This window comes from Ochotona curzoniae, unplaced genomic scaffold, assembly GCF_017591425.1.
Source record: "Ochotona curzoniae isolate NIBS_2020 unplaced genomic scaffold, NIBS_Ocur_1.0 contig_899, whole genome shotgun sequence".
Taxonomy (NCBI): Eukaryota; Metazoa; Chordata; class Mammalia; order Lagomorpha; family Ochotonidae; genus Ochotona; species Ochotona curzoniae.
Window position 1 is genome coordinate 1,649,997 of NW_024466605.1, and position 19,552 is coordinate 1,669,548.

At 57.4% G+C, this 19,552-nt stretch overlaps 1 protein-coding gene across 4 annotated transcripts in view; it reads right to left on the reverse strand.

Annotated features, from left to right (window-relative positions):
* ANK1 (ankyrin 1) overlaps nt 1-19,552 on the reverse strand; it is a 165,275-nt gene that overhangs the window by 2,760 nt on the left and 142,963 nt on the right. For 2 of the 4 annotated variants that reach the window (XM_040994165.1, XM_040994166.1), the window contains 12 exons: nt 18,590-18,715; nt 18,386-18,505; nt 17,901-17,976; nt 17,634-17,708; nt 16,203-16,334; nt 15,438-15,584; nt 7,345-7,909; nt 5,062-5,251; nt 3,347-3,454; nt 2,833-2,916; nt 2,415-2,555; nt 2,176-2,310 (listed from right to left, as the gene is read on the reverse strand). In XM_040994165.1, coding sequence (XP_040850099.1) covers nt 2,212-2,310; nt 2,415-2,555; nt 2,833-2,916; nt 3,347-3,454; nt 5,062-5,251; nt 7,345-7,909; nt 15,438-15,584; nt 16,203-16,334; nt 17,634-17,708; nt 17,901-17,976; nt 18,386-18,505; nt 18,590-18,715 — 1,863 coding nt within the window. In that variant the 3' untranslated portion in view covers nt 2,176-2,211. Of the gene's footprint in view, nt 1-2,175; nt 2,311-2,414; nt 2,556-2,832; nt 2,917-3,346; nt 4,069-5,061; nt 5,252-7,344; nt 7,910-15,437; nt 15,585-16,202; nt 16,335-17,633; nt 17,709-17,900; nt 17,977-18,385; nt 18,506-18,589; nt 18,716-19,552 lie in introns of those variants that run through there. The other 2 variants (XM_040994167.1, XM_040994168.1) reach the window with 2 other exon arrangements.

The following is a 19,552-nucleotide window of genomic DNA, read 5'->3' on the forward strand; positions in this document are numbered from 1 at the left end:
GAGCGGCCACCAGCCTGACTGTGGATGCCCCTGAACTGAGGGATCAAGGTAAATTTTCCCTAAGGAACTCCCAGTTTTGTTTTGTTTTTATTTTTTGGTGGGAGGTGTGTAGGTGTTTCAGTTCAGGCAGGCGGAAGTGACGTAGGAAGAGGGCTTTACGGGCACAGAGCCCGCTCAGGCCTGACCAGTGACTGGACAGGCATGCTGCCGGGCAGCTTGGGGTAGCTGCCATGGTTCCTCCATGCTGTCTGCCTGTGGTCCCCGTGGGTCCCAATCTCCTCCCGCTCATCCTGCCGGCAGGAAGGACTTCCTGTTGCCCTCCAGCCTCCCTGCCCGGCACTACCTTGGGTACAGCACTGCCACGTCTGCCCTACCTGGTCTGGGCCAGGCCCCCGCCCTGCTCTGCGCTGTGAGGTTCCTGGGTTTTTCGGGGGTGAACTAGTGAGTGGGAATTCTGTCTTTCAAATAAACAGCTGACTGACTCAAGCAGGTCACTCCCGCTGGTCGTGGGAGCTAGAGGCCCTGGGATCCCGGTACACGGTGTTGGCCCTCTGCAATCAGTACAGCCGGGTCTTGCTCACTTGTGTCCCATCAGGTCACAGCCAGCACTGACCTGGGGAGCCCTGGGCGCTGTGCCAGAGCCCCTTGCGCCTGTGCACACGTGTCTCGTGGTCTGCACATGTGGTTCCAACCTCCCGTGTCCCCTGTGTCTGACACGCGGGTCACACAGCCTCTTAGACTGAGAACCTGAGGCTTTGGCACCACCTTGGTAGGGGAGAGGGCTGCAGTTGGAGATGACATCACCCACATAAAGCAGGAAGCAGTGAAATGGCACATTCCCGGGCCACTAGAAAAACGGAGGGACACGGGTCTGGTGCATGGGAGCTGCCGCGATGAGGAGGCGGGGTGTCACCTGGCTCTGCCTCAGGGGCTCGTGCTGTGTGTGGTGTGTGGCGGGTGCTGCGCTTGGGGCAGCAAGGGAGCCTGTGAGCAGCTGGGGGACCCACAGCCCCCTCCCTCATCTTCTCTGTAGAAACGGAGGAGGATAGAGACCCTGCTTGCCTGCATCCCACACCCTGGCCTTGCCTGGGCACAGGACCCAGCACCCTCGGATGGCTCACACGCTCGGGGGGTGGGGGCTCAGCCATCACTGGCTCCCTTCTTTGGCCTTGCTTCTGTTGTGGTAAGAGGCAGCAACAGGAGTGGAGCAAGATGGAGGCTCCAGTCGAAAGCCACTGCTACTGCTACCCTGGGACAAATCAGGTGCGGGAAGCGCCCTCTTCTGCCTTCACACCCAGCTAACATTCTCAGCATTTGTGGGTTATTTTCCTGGTGCCTGTGCCAGCCGATGCCCATCCTCCAAGCCAGTTGCATATGTGTTTGTGTGTGTGTGTGCAGGTAGGAAGGGTCCCCTGGCAGCGTTGGGGTTAACACAGTGGCCTCCTTAAGCTGCTGAGCCTTCAGGTCTAATTTTAACCTCGGAAGGGGGTGCTGGGATATGTTGGGAAGGCCACAGTCAGCATTTCTGGGAGCCCAGGAGGCAGGTGGCAGCAGGCCTCGTTTGCCAATCCCTGGTGGTTATGGTGGGGGCGGGGAGGCGGGTGGCTGAACCTGGGATGGGGCTGGAGCCTGCCACGGCACCTCCTTGCTGCCCGTTCACTCCCACCCCGATGCATCCTGTACTGAGCTGCCCCGAGCTGGGCACAAGCAGGGACCTCAGGGCAGCTCAGTACAGGATCCCTCAGGGAGGATGGCCTTCCAAGCTGGGAGCTGGTTGGGAAACCCACACCCTGTGCACGCTTACATACACCATGCACCCTGGCCCCAACGCTTTCCCCCTTACATGCAGAGACAGCCACCAACTCCAAGGAGGACCTGTCCACAGAGGCCTCTTTGGGGAGTACAAGTGACCCAGGGGCACCGGGCTGCCAGCTCACAGCCTCCCCCATCCCTGTAGGCTCACCCACAGGCCCAGCATGCTCTCCCACAGGGCCTTGCCCCAGGCAATGCTCTGTCTGTTCTGGCTAATACTAAACTAGGCCACCCTGGGGTGGCACCTGCCTTGGATCCTGAGACCCCAGGACCTGCGGGTCTCTCCTGTGGCATGCAGGGAAGTGGCTGTCCGGACGGGGCAGCGTGCAGCCAGGCCATGCAGCGAAGGACAGAGTCTGTTACCTCCCACAGAGCCGCTCCGGGCCCGGAAGGCCGGCTTCACTGCTTGCCCCTTTTCAGGCTGGCCCGCTTCACTATCTGAGCCCCCTTCCTGCCCTCTGCCAGGTCCGGCTGCAGGCCGCTCCCTCTCAGCTCCACCTGGGCACGGCAGCGGGGACAGAGAGCAGCCCATCACCTGGATGAGCAGGCATAAAGAGGAGGTGTATGGAAGGAGAGGTGGGGCGCAGGGGCCGCCTCCGTACCTTGGAGAGCTTTGTTAGGTAATCCACGTCAGCTTCTAGCTCACTGGAGCCTTCTAGGGGCCCCCCAATGATCACCTCCTCATGCTCCTGGGGATCCCCAGTCACGGACGAGTCTATCTGCCGAACGACTTTGCGGATGGTCTGGAAGAGGGAGCAAAAGAGAGAGAGAGAGACAGAGAGAGGGAGAGAGATAGGGCCGGTCCAACGGTCAGTACAAAGTCCCCAAGAGTGAGACGGAGGGGCTTGGTCTTTCCAGTCTGCCCTGGACCACTGATGGGGAATCTGTCTGGGGGACCACAGTGCCATGTCTGTGGCACAGGAGGTGGAGAGCCATCTGCCACGTCCCCACAGGGCACTCCTGGCTTTGAGGCCTTGCCCGCTTGCCAGGCCCTGGTGCCTGGGCGCTCTTTGCACTCACCTTCTTGGTGACAATGTTGCCCTGTGCGTCGGTGAATTGTTCCTCTGTCACCTGCTCCCCTGGAATACCCTGGAGCTCGTGTCCCTGCAGTCAGACAAAGGGACACCCATCACAGTGGCCAAGTGGGAGCCTGAGACAGCAGCCAGGGAGGAAACAACACAGCTGCAGTCCAACACCCTACACCCCCCATTTCAAGAAGGAAAGTGCTGCTCGAGCCAGTCGCTGGTTGTCGCTGGAGACAGACTGTGACATGGGCCTGGCCCCAGGTGAGGCATTACACCAGTCTGATGAAAGAGGTCCCTGTTTCAAGTTTCTGTAGAGTCCGATGTCACAGACAGGGCTGCATGGAGCACGACATGCCTGCCATGGGGACCCTAAGGCTGCTGGGTGGTGGTGCAATTCCAGCCCTGCCTGTACACAGGTCTGCCCTAGCCTCCCCAGGCCCAGCAAGGGGCAGGCAGGCGTGTCGAGGCAGCGCCCCTCTGTCCCCCACCCCCTATAACTGGGAGGTTACCTTCAGGAAGAGCCGGCGGCGGACTACCCTGCTGGAGACGGTCTCCTCATCGTCGCCACCGTGGCCCTCGCCCTCCCCCAGCTCCCGGTCCAGCTCCTGGTGGATGTGCTTCAGCACGAAGCACAGGGAACCCTTGACAATGTGCATGACGTTCTGACAGCTGACCAGGAAGAAGCCCAGCAGCACCAGGGTGACCAGCAGCTGGGTGACGAAGGTCCACATCCTTGCTGCACGGGCCCGCCCCTCATGGGCTGCCGGGACCCTCGCTGAGCCCTTCCATTCTCCTGACACCCCACCCCCGCCTCTCTCAACCTGCCAGGCAAGAGACCCAGCGGGCCCTGTCTGGAGTGGCCCTTGAGGGGAGAACAGCCGGCCCTCCTCCCCAGCTGCCCTCAGTGACGTCAGGCTGCTGTAATTTTAGCTCCCAACCAGCTGCCGGGGCTGTGCAGCTGGCGTGGACGGAGGCTGGCAGGTGCGGTGTCCCCAGCACCCAAGGCAAGCAAGTGTCAATGTCACTTCCCGTCCCCTGGCTTGCCTGGCCCTGCAAGAAGCTACCCAGGCAAGACCTCCCTCAGTGGCCCCTGTCATGTGGCTGTCTGGGATCGTATGGAAGGAGGGAGCAGAAGGGTGCAGCCCACTCCTTGCACGCTTCAGGCTTTGTCTCAAAGACGAAACGTGCTGAGCTTGGCCAGGGTGTGGCTGGCCCATCCTGCAGTGGGTCCATATCTGTGTCTCTGGACTGAAGAGAACAGATGGACACTGCTCCTGCTGCCCCATTGGCTTTCCGTGGCCATTTCCCATCACTACCTGCTGAGCAGGTGCCTCAAGGCACTTTAGGTAACCTGCTACCATGAAATGGAAAGTAGTGCTGCAAACTCCCACTCCTTTACCTCCTACACCAGGGAAAGAAGCTGCACCCCCACCCCCAGCACGGGGGAAGAGGCTGGTCCTGGGAGACCCCCAGCCAGTGCCTCACCACCTCCAAGGCATCTTGCCCTGGGCCTGGTACACCCTGACCAGAACGAGCCCAGAGACCCAAACTCCCCCAGCTGTGACCCGCATTTCCTGGGTGACCTCTCTGGACCCCCAGTTCTCTGGGCCTGGCCCATGTGACCTGGAGGGGTCACATCTCAGCCTTTGTCGGTTCCCACCCCTGTGCCGCTCTGGGACAAGGTCCGGGGCTTTGGGAACAGAGGCAGAGCACATGTGGGGGTGGGTGCGGCCACGGCTGCTGTCCTATTGGGTGTACAGACTTGGCAGGGGCTGCATTCTAAATAAACCCCATCCAGCTCCCGCCAGGCCACGGTGGAGCTGGCCGGGCACAGGGAAGATGAGTGACAGGGAGGCGGGGAAGGGGAGTAAGAGAGAAACAGAGGAGATGTGGAAAAGTGACCACTCAGTGGGAAGTGAAGGAAATCCCAGACACACAAACCCACTGCTGGGGCCAGGGCAGGAACCTAGCCACTCCCTCATTTGCCAGAGAGAGAACCCACCCCTAAGGGACCTGCAAAGCCCTGGGCAGAAGGAACCTGGGGCCAAACCAGTCAGTCAGCCGCAGCCTGTAGGTGCAAGGACTTAAGTGACAGCCAGGGCTGATGCTGACCCCATCCCCCAGCATGGGGCCAGGGGGCAGACCTGCAGACCCTGCCCCTGGACAGGAAGTCGTTACAACCACACCCTTTTAGATGGGAAACCGTTCCTTGCTCGGCTCTCACCTGCAGTTCCTGGGAGAAGGTGTGCTTGGCCTGTTGCATCCGCTGGCTGTAGGCCAGGGCCTCGCCGGTGGACGCCTTCAGGACATCATCTTGTGAGTGCAGGCTGGGCGTCAGCTCCTGCAGCCAGGAGCTCTGTGCAGCTCCATGTACGTGGGAGCCCATGGAGCCTGCCCTGTCCCAGTCTTGCAGTCTGGGGTCCAGGAGAGGTGGCCGAAGATCAGAGAGAGAACAAGGACACCTGGTCATTGCTGCTGGCCTCACCCACTGCTGAAATCACCCCTTCCTGTCCCATGGTGGCCCACGTGGCTCGCCCTCTCCTGCTGTCCAGGGGACTGGTCCCCTCCCTTTGGGTCAAGTACTAACAGTGATTTCATCAGGGTCTCCACCCCATCAGCTCACTTTGCACTCTGGGTCATCTCACAAGGCTTCCTCCTCATCAAAGTACACGGGGCTGGCATGTTGTGACCTAATGAGTCAAGCTGCTACCTGCAGCTCTGGCATCCCATATGGGTACAAGTGTGTTTCTCTGCTGTTCCATTTCTGATGCAGCTGCCTCCCTGCTAATGGCCCGGGAAAGCAGCAAAGGATGACCCAAGTGCTCGGACCCCTGCACCCACATGGGAGACCTGGATGAAGCTCGTTGCTTCAGCTGGCTCAGCCGTGGGGAGTGAAGCAACTTTTGGGCATCACCCTGCCCTCTCTGCCCACCCTTCCTCTGTGCCCTCCGTGAGTTCCTCTGGTGGGCCTGCCTTCTGAATGGCCTCAGTCCGTGACCTGGGTGGGCTCTTTCCACTCCCGCCCACGTGCCTGGCTCTGTCTCCAGCTCTAGAGTGACTGAACTGCATGCGGATGTTCGGGCAACAGCATGGGGCCTCCAATAGGCATGCTGCCCTCACACTCAGCTGTCCACATCTGGTGCCAGTCGGCTGCCACAGCTGCAGGCGGGCAGCAGAGCTGGGGGAGTGCGCGTGCCTGTGCCTGCCTGGGTCCCTTTTTCTCCACTCCACACTGCATTTAGCAGCAAGGCCTCCTGGTACTCCTCTTCAAGACACATCCTGGCCCCAAACTTTGTCACCTCTTGAGTCCTCTGCCTGCTTCTACTCTTTGCCATGTCAGGTCCCCTTTCTCATGGATGCCAGGGCTCCTAGGAACGCCCTTCCACCCCCCTGAGGTGGCTCTCCACCCACCCACCAAGTGCTATGGGCAGCCAAGCCCTCTCGGTCCTGCCTCCAACCTCCCAACCTTGTTCTCTTGTCCATCAGCCAGTCCTCGGCTGCTATGCACTTGACCCTGTCTTGCCCTGCTGCTCCCTCCAGCAAGCACCCGCCTCCCCCACTTTCTCTGTCTTCCCAGCATTCATCATTATCTGGTGTTTCTATTTGAGTAGCTTCTAATTGTGGCTATTCTATCCCACCCTCCTGGTTCCTTTAGCTCAAGGCTGTGCGCCCAGGCCCCAGGCAGCCTGGCTGGGGGCAGGTGCATCCAGGACCCGGTGGAGAGTCAGTGAATTCTGTGTCCCCTCCCTTCTCTCCCATCACTGCCATTGGAATGCAGGCCAGGATCATGGAGCCAGGAAGTGCCACAGCCAGGCCAGAACCCTAAAGAGCCCTGCTGTTGGGCTGTGCTGTGGCACCAGCTGGCAGAGGCACTGGGTCCCTGTCAGCCAGGCACTGGCCATCGCAGGCTGCTGTAGGGGGCGCTCCAGCACAGGTTCAGTCTGGTTCCCTGTTAAGCAAAGGGCAGCCTTGGGAAGCAAACTGACCTCCTTGCTGTCTCAGCTTGGGCAGTGAGCTGGCCAGAACCATGGGGGAGGAGGTGGGCGTGGCGCCCTGGACAGCCACAGCCAGGGCAGCAGGTGAACTTCCCGTTGACTTCTAGGTACAGCCTAGGGCCTCTGCTTCCTGCCCCTCTGCACCCTAGGGACTTGTCCCACTCTGCACTGAGAGCTGCCTGGCCCCTGCCTGCTCTGCATCTCAGGCAGATGTGGGGCACAGGAACAGTCCTGTTTATTAGCAGCTGGAGGCTCTGGGTCGAGTCTCTGAGGGTTCTGCTGCCAGGTCTCACTCCCCCAGCTCGCATCTGCTTCTGACTGCCATGTTCATGGCCAGGCAGCGCCTCAAGGCCAACTCCCCAGCCTAAAGTTCTCTCTCCGTCTCTCCCTATCCTAGCTCTTCTGTGGGGCAGCTTCCAAGGGAGCCCGGGTGCTTGGTGGTGGGCATCTAAAACACTCAATTGAGGTGGGGCATCGCCTGCACACACCTTCCTTGCACGGGAATCCCTTACCTGTCCCGGCCGCTCTCCAGTACCTGCCGCCCGGAGGGTAAGTCTGAGGTGTGGCCTTGCACCCTCCTCTGCTGGCCTGCAACAAGAGACACTTGACTTTCCGAGTCCCGCCCTGCACCTGCCGGGTCCTCATCCTGCCTCGGAGGACCTGGCGGCTTCTCTTCTGATCTCTGACCTTCCTCCTGGTCAAGCAAATCGATAAGGCCATTGGTGGCATCTGAATCCACCGTGTCGTCCTCTGCGAGGTCCAGGGAACCCAGCTCCGGGCCCCGCGGCTCCTCCGAGAGCGCCCCCTCCAGCCGCCACTCGTGGCCCGTGGCGTCCGAGTCCTCGGCCTTGCTGTACTCCAGGGAGGAGTCCTCAGCAGTGACCAGGGAGGGCGTGAGGTCTGCGGACCACAGCTGCATGTCAGACATCTCCAGCATGGCGTCATGCTCCGTGGCCGCCAGGGGGATGGCGTCTGGGACGGCCACTTCGTTCCAGTACTGGTCTGCACGCAGCGGAGAGGGAAGGGCGTAGTGCAGGGAGGCAGGGGACAGCAGCTCGTCCTGCAGCGAGGAGTAACCTGCGTGGACAGACACAGGGCGACATGCTCCAGCAGCGGTTGTGGTCACGCAGGTGCACGCACACACACACAGGCACAGGCACGGAGGAGGCATGCACATTCGGGCTGGGCACAGAGCACTTTCCAAGCTCAAGGTCAGGCGCTCAGGCCTTGTGGCTACTGCCTGGGGCAGGGTAGGGGGTTGGAGGAGCACCCAGGCAGGAGAAACGAGGCTCTGAGTGGGGGGGAGGGGATGAGGGGGCGCAGCCAGTGGGTGGGGCGGAGCAGAGGAGGGTCCCTTTGCCGGGTGGCAAGGACAAGAGGCTGAGACGGGGGTTTGCTCTCGACCACCTGTGCTGGGAGGACAGTAGCAGCTCTCCACGGCTTGGCAGAAATGAATGCCCACTCTTGCTTTGCTCACAACTCCACTTTGGCTCAATCCCCAATAGGACCTGCTGGGGATGCCCCTCACAGGGAAGGAAATGGGCCATCCCAGTCCTGGGCTGCTCTTGGGGGTCTTGCCCCTACTCTCCTGGGTATCCTGGATAATTGCAGACCCCCAGTGCAGTGGTCAAGTGGGAAACAGGCTTCTGGTTTACCATGAACTTTTACTCAAGTTTGATGCTGTTTCTGGAAACCCTGCTTGATCTATGGCGACCCAGGTCAAGGTGCTACAGGTTCAAAGATTCAGGCAAAGGCAGACGGACTCATCCCAGCCCTGGTCAGCACCTGCTTCTTGCTTCCCAGCTAGGTGAGCCGTCCCTGGTGGGGGCTCTGCAATGGCCTCCCTCTTGTCCAGAGGCCACCAGGAGGTTACTTGTGTGTGCATGGATGCTTGTGTTCCAAAGAGGCTCTCTAGCCCCACGCCAGCCAGCAGTCTGTGTATATTGGGGGCGTGGTGGTCCCTGCTACAGGGGAAAGCAGGCTTCTGATCTATCTTCCAAGCAGGTGCCGACCAGTGGGTGGAAGGGACAAGAAGGCTAGATTTTCCTCTGGGTTGTGCTGGTGTGGGACCACGTCAGCAGAATGAGGGAGGCATGGGCGGAGACTGGCCTGGTAGAGTGTTGAGGGACTGCCCAAATGCCACCTTCCTCCTGCTGTCACCTCTCACCTCTAGGGATTTCTGGACTAAGCCTCAGTTCCAGGTGGGGCCTTCCTGCCCCCACCACGGCCTCTCCCCTTTGACCCACACTGTCCCCATAATGCCTCATCGCTAACTCACTCCCCCACCCAGTGCTGAGTACTGACGACACACCAGATATGGTGCAGATGGCTGGCAGGGGTCCCCAGCATGGAAATGCACACTTGGTTGTCCTGGCCTGCCTTGTGCGGTATATTTCAAGGACTTGGGCTGCCTCGATTGCACACCTTGCTCCCTTGTTTGAGCCTATCCCTCGCCCCTCGCCGAGGACAAGGATGATGTCCATCTCTTCCTATGACCCGACATGCCCAGGATGTGAAGGACTTGGCAGCCAGACATTTCCTGAATGTGCCAATGCCAGCCCCTGCCTGGGGGGCCAAAAACTGTGCCATGTTTTCTTGCTTGTAGCATCTTCTTCCTGCCTGACATCCACAAGCCTAGGGGGCTCTAGGTCCAGAATAAGGGGAGGGACATATTTCTGGTGCAGGGGGCAAGATGTCATGGAGAGGAGTCAGGCCTGGGCTGTTGAGCTGTTGAGGCCAGCTTCCTGCTGCTGGGCATCCTCAGAGGTGGCAGGCGATGACTCATGAGCTAAGTCCCTGCCAGCCATGAGGCCTGCAGGGAGTTCTGGGCTTCTGACATTGGCCTGGCCCAGTCCCGGCTGATGGAGCATTTGGGGGGCAAACCAGCAGATGGTATACCTTTGTCTGCTTCTTTCTTTGTTTCTCCATTGTTCAAATAAGTAAAATAAATACTTAAAATTGAGGACAGGAGGAAGAGCCCATGACATGGCGTATCAATCTGTTCTTTTGTGGATTATGCTTTTGGTGTTGCATTTTAAAAAATCTTTGCTTGATTCAAAAAACCTAATTTTCTCCCTAGTTTTTAGAAGATATATTTATTTATCTGAAAGGTAGGATGAGAGAGAGAGACCATATCCCATCCATCTATTGGTTCATCCTCCAAATGATCATAGCAATCAGGGCTGGGCCAGGCTGAAGCCAGGAGCTGAAACGCCACCTAGGTGGCCCACATGGGTGGCAGGGACCCTATGTACCCGGGCCATCGTCTGCTGCCTCTCAGATGTCATATCCAAAGCGCAGCAGCTGGGACTTGAGCCAGTGTCCTGACAGAGGATATGGTGTACTGCAGCCTGACCCACTGGATCACAACGCTGGATCCTAAAGGTTTTTTCTTTTTCAGTGTTATCTTCTGGAAGCTTTGTTGTTTTAGATTTTACATTTCAGCTACAATCCCTTCGGAGTTAACTTTTGTACACAACAAAATGAATCAAAGTTCACTGCATTTTCTGCATAAACATTCATGAAAGAATAGCGGTCTGCAGCTCTGTTTTTTAACCGTAAATTCAATTTCTTTCATTTCTACTGGCCACCTGTTTCTTGCTAAGCAAGCTGTGATAGACTGTGTCTTTCAAGGCATTTTCCCTTCCACCCTTTTCATTCCTGATATTGCTAATATCTGACTTTATTTGTGGTCATGCTGATGCTGTTCAAAGCACTGCTCGTGGGTGCCTGCGACTCCCTCCAGTGAGTTTTCCTGCTTTGCATTTCTTCGGTCTCCACACCGATCCTGACTCTTCCCTTTCACCTGTGCACGTGGGTTTAATTCGTTCTTCTTCCAGTTCCTGATGGTAGACCACGAATCTGAGAGCCCTAGGCCCCTAGTGGCGGCTCTCAGCACTTACAGAGAGAAGGAGAGACAGAGAGAAAGAGATCTTCTGTCCACTGGTTCACTCCCCAAGTGGCTCCGAAGCCAGGAACCAGGGGCTTCTTCCTGGTACCCCATGCAGGTACAGGGTCCTAAGGCTTTAGGTCGACTACTTTCCCAGGCCACAAGCAGGGAGCTGGAAGGGAAGTAGAGCAGCTGAGACGCGAACTGGTACCAATAGGAGAACCTGGGTGCACAAGGTGAGGAATTCATCTTTTCTTTTAAAGATGGTTCTTCATCCTTTTTCCCATTTGCATTGTTCCCAGGAAGAAATCAGATATCATCCATGGTTTCTGTTCCCCTGTGTGTGTGCATGTGTAGACAGATTATATGGATAGAAGAATGTAGATAAACGACGGAGATACGGCTGGATGACAGCCAGCCACCTAGACAGGGTGGTCTGTCACTCCTTGTGCCCCTGGCTGTGGCCGGGCGTGCCTGTGAACTCCTGCATGCAGAGAGCTGTTTGCTTCCACCTTGGTTTCATCAGCAGAGACTTTCTGTCCTCTCCGGTGACAACACCAAGTTCACATTCATCAGTTCCTTGAGAGGGCCCCAGAGCGTTTCTCACATTTCCTTTCGGAGCTTTGTAAGTGGCTGCGTTGTGCACCTCATCAGCCCTTCTGCCGTGTCCAGTCCTGTCCAGGGTGGGCTTTGTCCCCCACACTACAGCATCATTTCATTAAGACTGGCTCTGGCTTTTTTTTTTCCTCTTCCAAATTCCATGCCTTTCTTGCCTTTCTGAAGGTCTGAAACACCATTCCATCTGGTTGACCCCCTTGCCTGTTCATCTTGATGCCCATGGCAGCTCCAGTCAGCACCAGCTCACTGGTCTCCTCACAGAAGGGGTGCTGTTCTCCTGTGTGTGTCTGGTGATAGTTCATGGGATCCCAGCATCACTGAATGCTTTTATAGCCCTACAAATGTTCTTTTTAAGACTGATTTTATTTTTATCTAGAAGGAATAATTGCAGAGAGAAGGAGAGACTGAGGGAAAGAGAGGCCTTCCATTTGCTGGTTTGCTTCCCAAATGGCTGCAATGGCCAGAGCTGGGTCAGTCCAAACTTCTTCCAGGTCTCCCACATGGGTACAAGGGACCAAACCCTTCCCAGGCCATAAACAGGGAGCTGGATGATAAGTGGAGTAGCTGGCACATGAACCAGCACCCATATGGGATGCCAGAGCTGCAATCGGAGGCTTAGCCTGAGGTGCCATGGTGTTGGGCCCCAGCAAATATTCTTTTTTTTTTTTTTTAAGTAAGCATTCTTGAGTTTTGCTCTGCAATGTGGCTATTTGGAAACAGTGTGATCTTCTTGCAAGTTGCAGTCAAGATTCACCAGGAAGGACTGCAGCCCTTCTAGGTCTGGGACTGGGACTCGGGGTGCTTGTTCCTTTAGCTTTGAGATAAGACCCCTCTCTGTTCACCCCATAGCTGATGTCTATAAATGACCAATCTGGGTAAGTGTCAGTTGACATTCCTGGCCATCCAATCACTCCCCAGGCCTCCAGAGCTATCGGAGCAGCCATTTCCTCTTTGGTCCTCCGAATAGGAAACTCCAGCCACATGGCTCTCCCGGGCTCTCAGCAACTTCTCGACTCAGGGAGTGGCCCTGGAACCCCTGGAACCCCCTTCAGGACAGCTTCAAGCCCAACAACACGCCAGTGGATTTCTACTCGTGTGGGTGAAGACGGCCCAGCACACGATGCCTGTGTCTCCCTGCTGGTCCTCCCTGTTGTTCAGGGCTTATGCCCGGCTGCTCCCTCCTGTCTGTGGGCCTCAGAACCAGGGCTGCAGATGGCCAACCCCACCTCAGAGGGGGACGGAGTGCTAGGACAGTGGAGCAGACTCATGAAGGCTCCAATGCCTCCTAGTGGTGACCCAAGGTCTGGGCTGGCCTTGACTCATCTGGTTTCCTTCCAGCCACTTCATCAACCTCCCCAGGGGCCACATGTACGGGTATGGTTCTAATGACTTCCCAGACATTGCAGTCAGCACACAGTCATACGGTCTTTCCTCATCTTTCGACAGTGCCCTGAGCTCAGCAGCCAACTGGACCAAAGGGGCAGGTGGGCAACCTGGTCTCGGACAGGAGCCACATGGCACTAGCTGTATTCACTAAGAGTGGCTAGAAGAAGCTGGCACTGCGGCGCAGTGAGTAAACCTGCTCTTGGGACACCCAGCATCACACATCACAGTGCTGGTTCGAGTCCTGGCTGCTCTGTTTTCAACCCAGCTCCCTTCTTGTGGCATGGGAAAGCAGCAGAAGATGGCCTCTGCACCCATCTGGGGGATCCAGATGGGAGTTCCAGGCTCCTGGCTTCAGCCTGGCCCAGCCCCTACTATTGTAGCGATTTGGGGAATGAAGCAGTGGATGGGAAATTTCCCTGTTTTTCTGTTTCTCTCTATCCCTCAGTCTTTCAAATAAATAAATAAAAGTATATATCTTAAAGAGCAGATAGCAACAAAATGCATCTTACTGCCCAGCAGACATTAATGTATATCTTAGCAAATCATGGGGGTCGGTGCCCACTTCTTTTTATGATTTAAAGATTTATTTACTTTTATTGGATAGGCAGATTTATATAGAGAAGGAGAGATGGAGATCTTCCATCTGCTGGTTCATTCCCCAAATATCTGCAACGGTCAGAGCAGGGCTGGTCTGAAGCCGGAGCTTCTTCCACGTCTCCCATGCAGGTGCAGGGTCCCAAGGCTTTGGGCCGTCCTCCACTGCTTTCTCAGGTCACCAGCAGGGAGCCGGATGGGAAGTGGAGCAGCCAGGACATGAATCGGTGCTGGCACTGCAGGCGTGCTAACTCCCCACAGTTCGGGCACCTCTGGCCCCACAGGGAAATCATTTCTATGCCAGGAAGGCACTGAGCTTCTGATTTACAGGGACCTGTATTCGTCCCAAGGGCCTCAGGTGGCCCTTCCCGTGCAGGACAGTTGTCCCCTGGGCTCGGCTCATGCTTGCCAAGCAACACCAGGTTGCCACTCCTCCTGCCACCTGTGGGTCTGAGTCAGAAGGAAGCTCAGACCAGCTAAGGAACCTGAGACAGCATGGGCAGACTGGGGTCAGGTGGGCGAGCAGGTGGCTGGGCTGGTGCCAGGATGAGCTGGGGTGGCTCTGGGCCGGAGACAGCCAGTGACATAGGGAGGCTACTGCATCCTGTCCCTCATATCTCCTGCTCCCCACTTTCTAAGCCACAGGGTCACCGGATGTGAAACAGGGCAGAGAGCAGGAAAACCCTTGGAAGCCAAGGCATGGTAGCCAGGACAACAGAAGGGGGTTGCCAGGTGCTGGGCTATGGGCGTCTGCTGGGGCTAGGGCTGGTGCAGGAGGCCTGGGGGTCCAACCAGGCTGGAGGCTGAGAGGCACTGGACCCGGAGTGGTGCAGGGAGAGGCCGGTGCAGGGAGAGGCCGGTGCAGGGAGAGGGGGAATGTCAAGATGTTACTCTTTAGCTCAACTCTCTCCCCCAGGGGCTTCCAGCCCCTGCAGGTCCTGGTGCCTACACTCAGCTCATCCCCTTGACTGCCACCCAGAGTCCTCCACCCTGGGACTCTGGGGTCACCATGCATAACCTGGGCCGCATCTTTAACCTGCTTAGCCACAGCTATGGATCCATGGGCCCTGCCCTGAAGGGACGGGACTGGAACACCTAAACCGGGACTGGACTGAAACAGCCCATGGGTGGGGGCATTAAGGAGACCGACCATAACCCAGTGTTAGTCAGAAAGGGAGAAGATTGGACACTGGCCATCCCTCAAACTGCTGTTCCCTTCTCTGGGTGAGCAGCGACTCTGCGAGTCCCCTGGGGGCGGGGAGAGGCTGACCCCCTGGGGTGTGCAGCCCACGGGAGCAAAGCACACAGCAGCAGCTGCAGCAGCCACGACCAGGGCACGCACGGATGCACGCACATGCCCGTGGCGACGGCTAGGAGGTGGAGGCTGCTGGGACATGCATCTGTGCACCTGGTTAACTCTGGTGTGCACATGCTCCACATATGAACAGTGGAGGCCAGAGGTCAGGGTGAGGTCAGAGGCAGAAGAGAAAGGTGACAGACATGGGACCCCCAGAGGTGGCAGGAGGTGGCGCCCAGTGTGCACACTCCTGGCTGGTGGGAGGCCCAGCCTGCAGCTCAGTCACTGCCCGCTTCGAGGGCTACCCAGCAAACAGTTGGGGACAGCACTAAAGCTGGGATGTCACACGCTGTTGTGCAGCCATGCAGGGCAACTGTGGGGAGCCTGGGAGCTATTGCAAGGCCTTGGGGACATCTCTCAAGGTGGGATCTGTGAAACCAGCTGACTTTGGAGAGCAGGAGACACGGGCCCAGGCACACCAGAGTCGGCAGGTGCCCTGAGCCTTGCCCTGGCTGGCAGGAGGGTGGCTGAAGGGGGGTGGCATGGGCATCTCAGAAGTCACTACCAGGGGTCTGGAGCTGGGGAGCAAGAGGCAGCCCTCCGGCTCTCTCTCAGTTTGGGTCACACTGGGGAAGGGCAGGACTGTCCCCACCACACACTGAGCTACACCTGAGGAGTAGGAAGCAAGAGATGGGAGGAGGAAAGGGGTCCTCAACCCCCGGGCGAGCGGATGGAGCTGGTGACCCAGAAATCAAACCTCCCCTCCCCCACCAGGGCAGAAGAGGGATGGTGTGCCCCGAAAGGGGCCCCTCAGTGCTCACCATTCATCTGGGAGGGTGACACCGAGTAGTCGCGGTCCACATGCCGCCGGTCGGGCTTCAGGTGGCGGCTCTGCCTGCCCGAGCCCTCGAGCAGGTCAATGAGCTCACCGCGGTCGATGCTGCGGAGGGCTGTGTACAGACTGTCCACTGCGGGAGGAGAGGGCAGGAATGAGGGGCCCACGTGGCTGGGCTGGGGTGCCCGCAGGGTGCAGGGCCAGGTGAGCCGCCTCTCTACAGACTTTGTAAACTGGTCTTTTAGTACGCTAGCAAGAGTCAGATGTCAGACACACACGCCATCATCTGGGGGTGCTGGGGCCATTTTGGTAGATTCTCAGGGAGAGCCAGAACTGTAGGCATATACACTCTGGTCCCCGCAACTTCTGCCAGGACTGCTTTGTAGAGCTACTGGTTGGGGAGTGATGTGTGTGTGTGTGAGTGTGTGTGTGTGTGTGAGTGCATTATGCATGCACATATATGCATACAAAGCACACATGTGTACTGTGCATGCATGCATATATCTGCACACACGTGTATGGGCACGCACACATGTGCAACTTGCATGTGTTGTCGACTGTCACACTGTGCACATGAGTGCTATGTGTGTGTACATGCTGCAGTGTGTGTGCCTGTGTCGGTGTGTTTGTGTCACACAGAGAGGGAGGGACAGAAGGACAGAGGCAGAGAGGTGCCAGCAGCAGGAACAGAAGCACTAGAGGTGCCAAGGGCTTGGGGGGCGGGAGAGGGACCCCAGCTTGGGGTACTGACTTTGGGCGTTTTTGCCTTCGCGTAAGACCCAGAGGTTCAGCAAGGCTGTGCTCTGATCCAGCAGCGAGTTGGGGTTCTCTACGCGGATCCTATTGATGTCTTCCACGCTGAACTGCAGCTCCCGGGCCAACTCTGCAAGCCAAGCAGGGGGACATGGCGCTTCATGATCCCGTCCCCCATGGGGTGGGGTGTGGTGGGCAGGGCTGGGATGGCCTGGGTCTCCCCTTGGATTTGGCAGTTCCAGGCTCAGTATGTAGATTCTGAGTGAATGGATGACAAGGGCCCTTTCTTGTCTTTTTCTTTTCTTTAAAGATTTATTTATTTTTTATTGCAAAGTCAGAAATACAGAGAGGAAAGAGAGAGAGAAAGATCTTCCATCCAATGATTCACTCCCCAACCAGCCACAACAGCCAGTGCTACGCTGATCCAAAGCCAGGAGCCAGGAACTTCCTCCAGGTCTCCCACGCAGGTGCAGGGTCCCAAGGCTTTGGGCTGTCCTCAACTGCTTTCCCAGGCCACAAGCAGGAAGCTGGATGGGAAGGGGAGCAGCCGGGACTAGAACCGGAGCCCACATGTGATCCTGGCAGTCAAGGCAAGGACTTAAGTCCCTAGGCCACTGTGCCGGGCCCCTTTTTTCGTCTTTGCAACTTCAAACATGAGATGAGACTCTTAAGCCGTTGGCAGGATGGCCAGCTTCTCCAAAGTCACAAAGCAGGCTGGCCCTAAGCCAGGAAGGGGCCGGGGACATGTCTCTGGTCCCAAGGCAGTTGGTGCTGTGGCAGGACCCTGACTGTGAGAACAGGCAGCTGCAGTTATGCAGTGCCCTCAACTTAAGAGGAAAGTGTGGGGGGATAAGGGGTCCTTATCACAGCCTCTCAGGGTGCTGCCCAAGTGTGGGGAAGATTCAAGGGGAGCAGTGGTGGAAGCCAGATCTCTCTCTCTCTCTCTCTGTCTCTCTCTCAATCTCTCTCTCTCACACACACATATGTGCCCTGCGGAAGGCGAGCTGGCTCAAGAAGGGCTACTGCTATGATGTGGTAGGTCAAGCTGCCGTCCGGGGATCTCATATGGGTGCCGGGACACTTTCAATCCAGCTCCCTCCTTTATGCACCTGGGAAAGCAGCGGAGGATGGCTAAGTGCTTGGGACACTGCACCCACATGGGACAGTCCGATGGAGTTCCAGGTTCCTGGCTTGGGTCTGGCTGTTGCAGTCATTTGGGGGAGTGAACCATCAGATAGAAGATCTTTCTCTGTCATTCTGCTTTTCCAATAAATATTTTTTCCCCTAAATGTATAGCTTCCCCTTTAGGCTCCTGCCATCTCTCTTGGCGGGAGGAGGCGGAGAGAGAGAGGGCAGAAATATTTTCCACTGTGGTTCACCAAGGGGACGAGACGTGGGATAGGGCTCGGGCAGGCGTGGGGTCGCTCACCTGCCCAGCTGAGGCCCAGGTGCTCCGAGATGACTGCCATCTTCATGTCTGCTCGGTCTGTCCCACTGAGAAAACCTGCGGAGAGCGTTGAGACATCCCTCCCTGGTCAGGGGCCTAGCCAGAGCTGGCCTAGGCACTGGTTCTCCAGGCTGGACTCAGAGCTGGCTGAGACTGACATGGGCCCAGAGGGTCCCTGACAGGCTGTGGTGCCAGGAGCCACTGGCCCTGCCCTGAGCCAGGAGCTGGGCAGATATTTCAGGCTTCTACCTGGGGACTCGCTGAGAATGCTGTATCTCAGGGCCAGCGGTGTCAAGGTCCTCCTCCTGTCCTCTCCTCCGCTCCCCTGCAGAAGAAATACAGAGAAAGGAGGGGAGTGGCATGGTTAGCTGACCCCATCCCTCCTTCTTGGCACAGGTGGCTGGGGCCCTCTGCTGTGGGGATGGGACGGGAGTGGGGATGATGCACCTCCCCCGACACCCCTGCAGGCCCTGGGTGCACAGGAAGCAACCTGTAAGTGTGGAGACGCGGTGACAGGGAGGAGAGGCAGTCGACAAGGTTCCCACGCTGAGGGCAGAGCCAGGATGGAGGGGATCTGGCTGCAAGCTCACCCAGTGTGTGTGGGAAAGGTAGCTTACTTGTCAGGCTGAGGGAAATGGGGGCAGCCAGGAGCCCAAACCAAGCTCCCCCACCACGCCCGCTGGAGAAGAGCCAGGAGCCCCTGGTGCAGCAGCTCTGCAGAAGGTCTGGCTCACCTTGGTGCAAGGGGGCATGGTGACATTCAAGTGGCACAGGATATGCTGGGCATCCTCATACTTCATGGCCTTGCGCAGGAAGAGCAGGGATCCCCCTGGCTCCCGGCTGCTGTCGCGCACCTGGACATGATCACACAACTCAGGCGACGCCATGGTTGCAGCACCCTCCCCCCGCATGCTTCCCAGATCCCACGGTGGGTGCACCTTCACTGGGATGGCAAGCCGGTTCTCACGGAAGGACTGGAAGTGGAAGCTGCGCTGCTGGGCTGCCTTGCGGACCGGCACCAGGTTCCCTGACAGCTCTGCGAACAGCGACATGCCCTCCAGGACCTGTAGGGAGAGCAGAGGCACACCGCCCCACGCGTGCAAGTGTCAGAGGCCACGGCCACCTGATCCGTGCTGCCCTGATGTCCGCTGCTTGCTATGGGAGAGGACAATGACCAGGCGCTTAGGATCAGCAGTGATTTGCCACATCTGTAGGAAGCTGACCCGCTCCAGAAAAACTCTGCTAGATCCAAGGTAGCTTCTGGGAAAATCTGAATCGGAAATGTTTTATTTTGGGACCACGTCATGATGCAAGGAGTTAAGCATGGGATGCAGGTTTGAGTCCTGGCTGCTCCACTTCTAATCCAGCTCTCTGCAGAATCACCGGGAAAGCAGCTGAGGATGGTCTAGGTGCTTGGACCCCTAAACCCAAGTGGGAAATCTGGAAGCCGCTCTTGGCTATGGCCTGACCCAACCCTGGCCATTGCAGCCATCTGGGGAATGAATCAGCAAATGGAAGATCTCTCTCTCTCTCAATCTGTCTTTCAAAAAAGCAAATCAATTCTTAAGAAACAATGTTGGGGGTCCAAATGCAGTAGCCTAGCGGCTGAAGTCCTCGCCTTGCACGCACCAGGATCCCACATGGTCACTGGTTCATGTATTGGATGCTCCACTTCCCTTTCAGCTTGAGAGGGGAGTAGAGGATGGTCCAAGGCCTTGGGATCCTGCACCCATGTGGGAGGCCTGGAAGAAGCTCCTAGCTCCTGACTTTGGATCAGCTTAGCTCTGGCCATTGCAACCACTTGAGGCATAAGCCAGCAGGTGGAAGATCTTTCTGTCTCTCCTTCTCTCTGTAAATATGCCTTTTAATAAAAATAAATAAATCTTTAAAAAAAAATATTG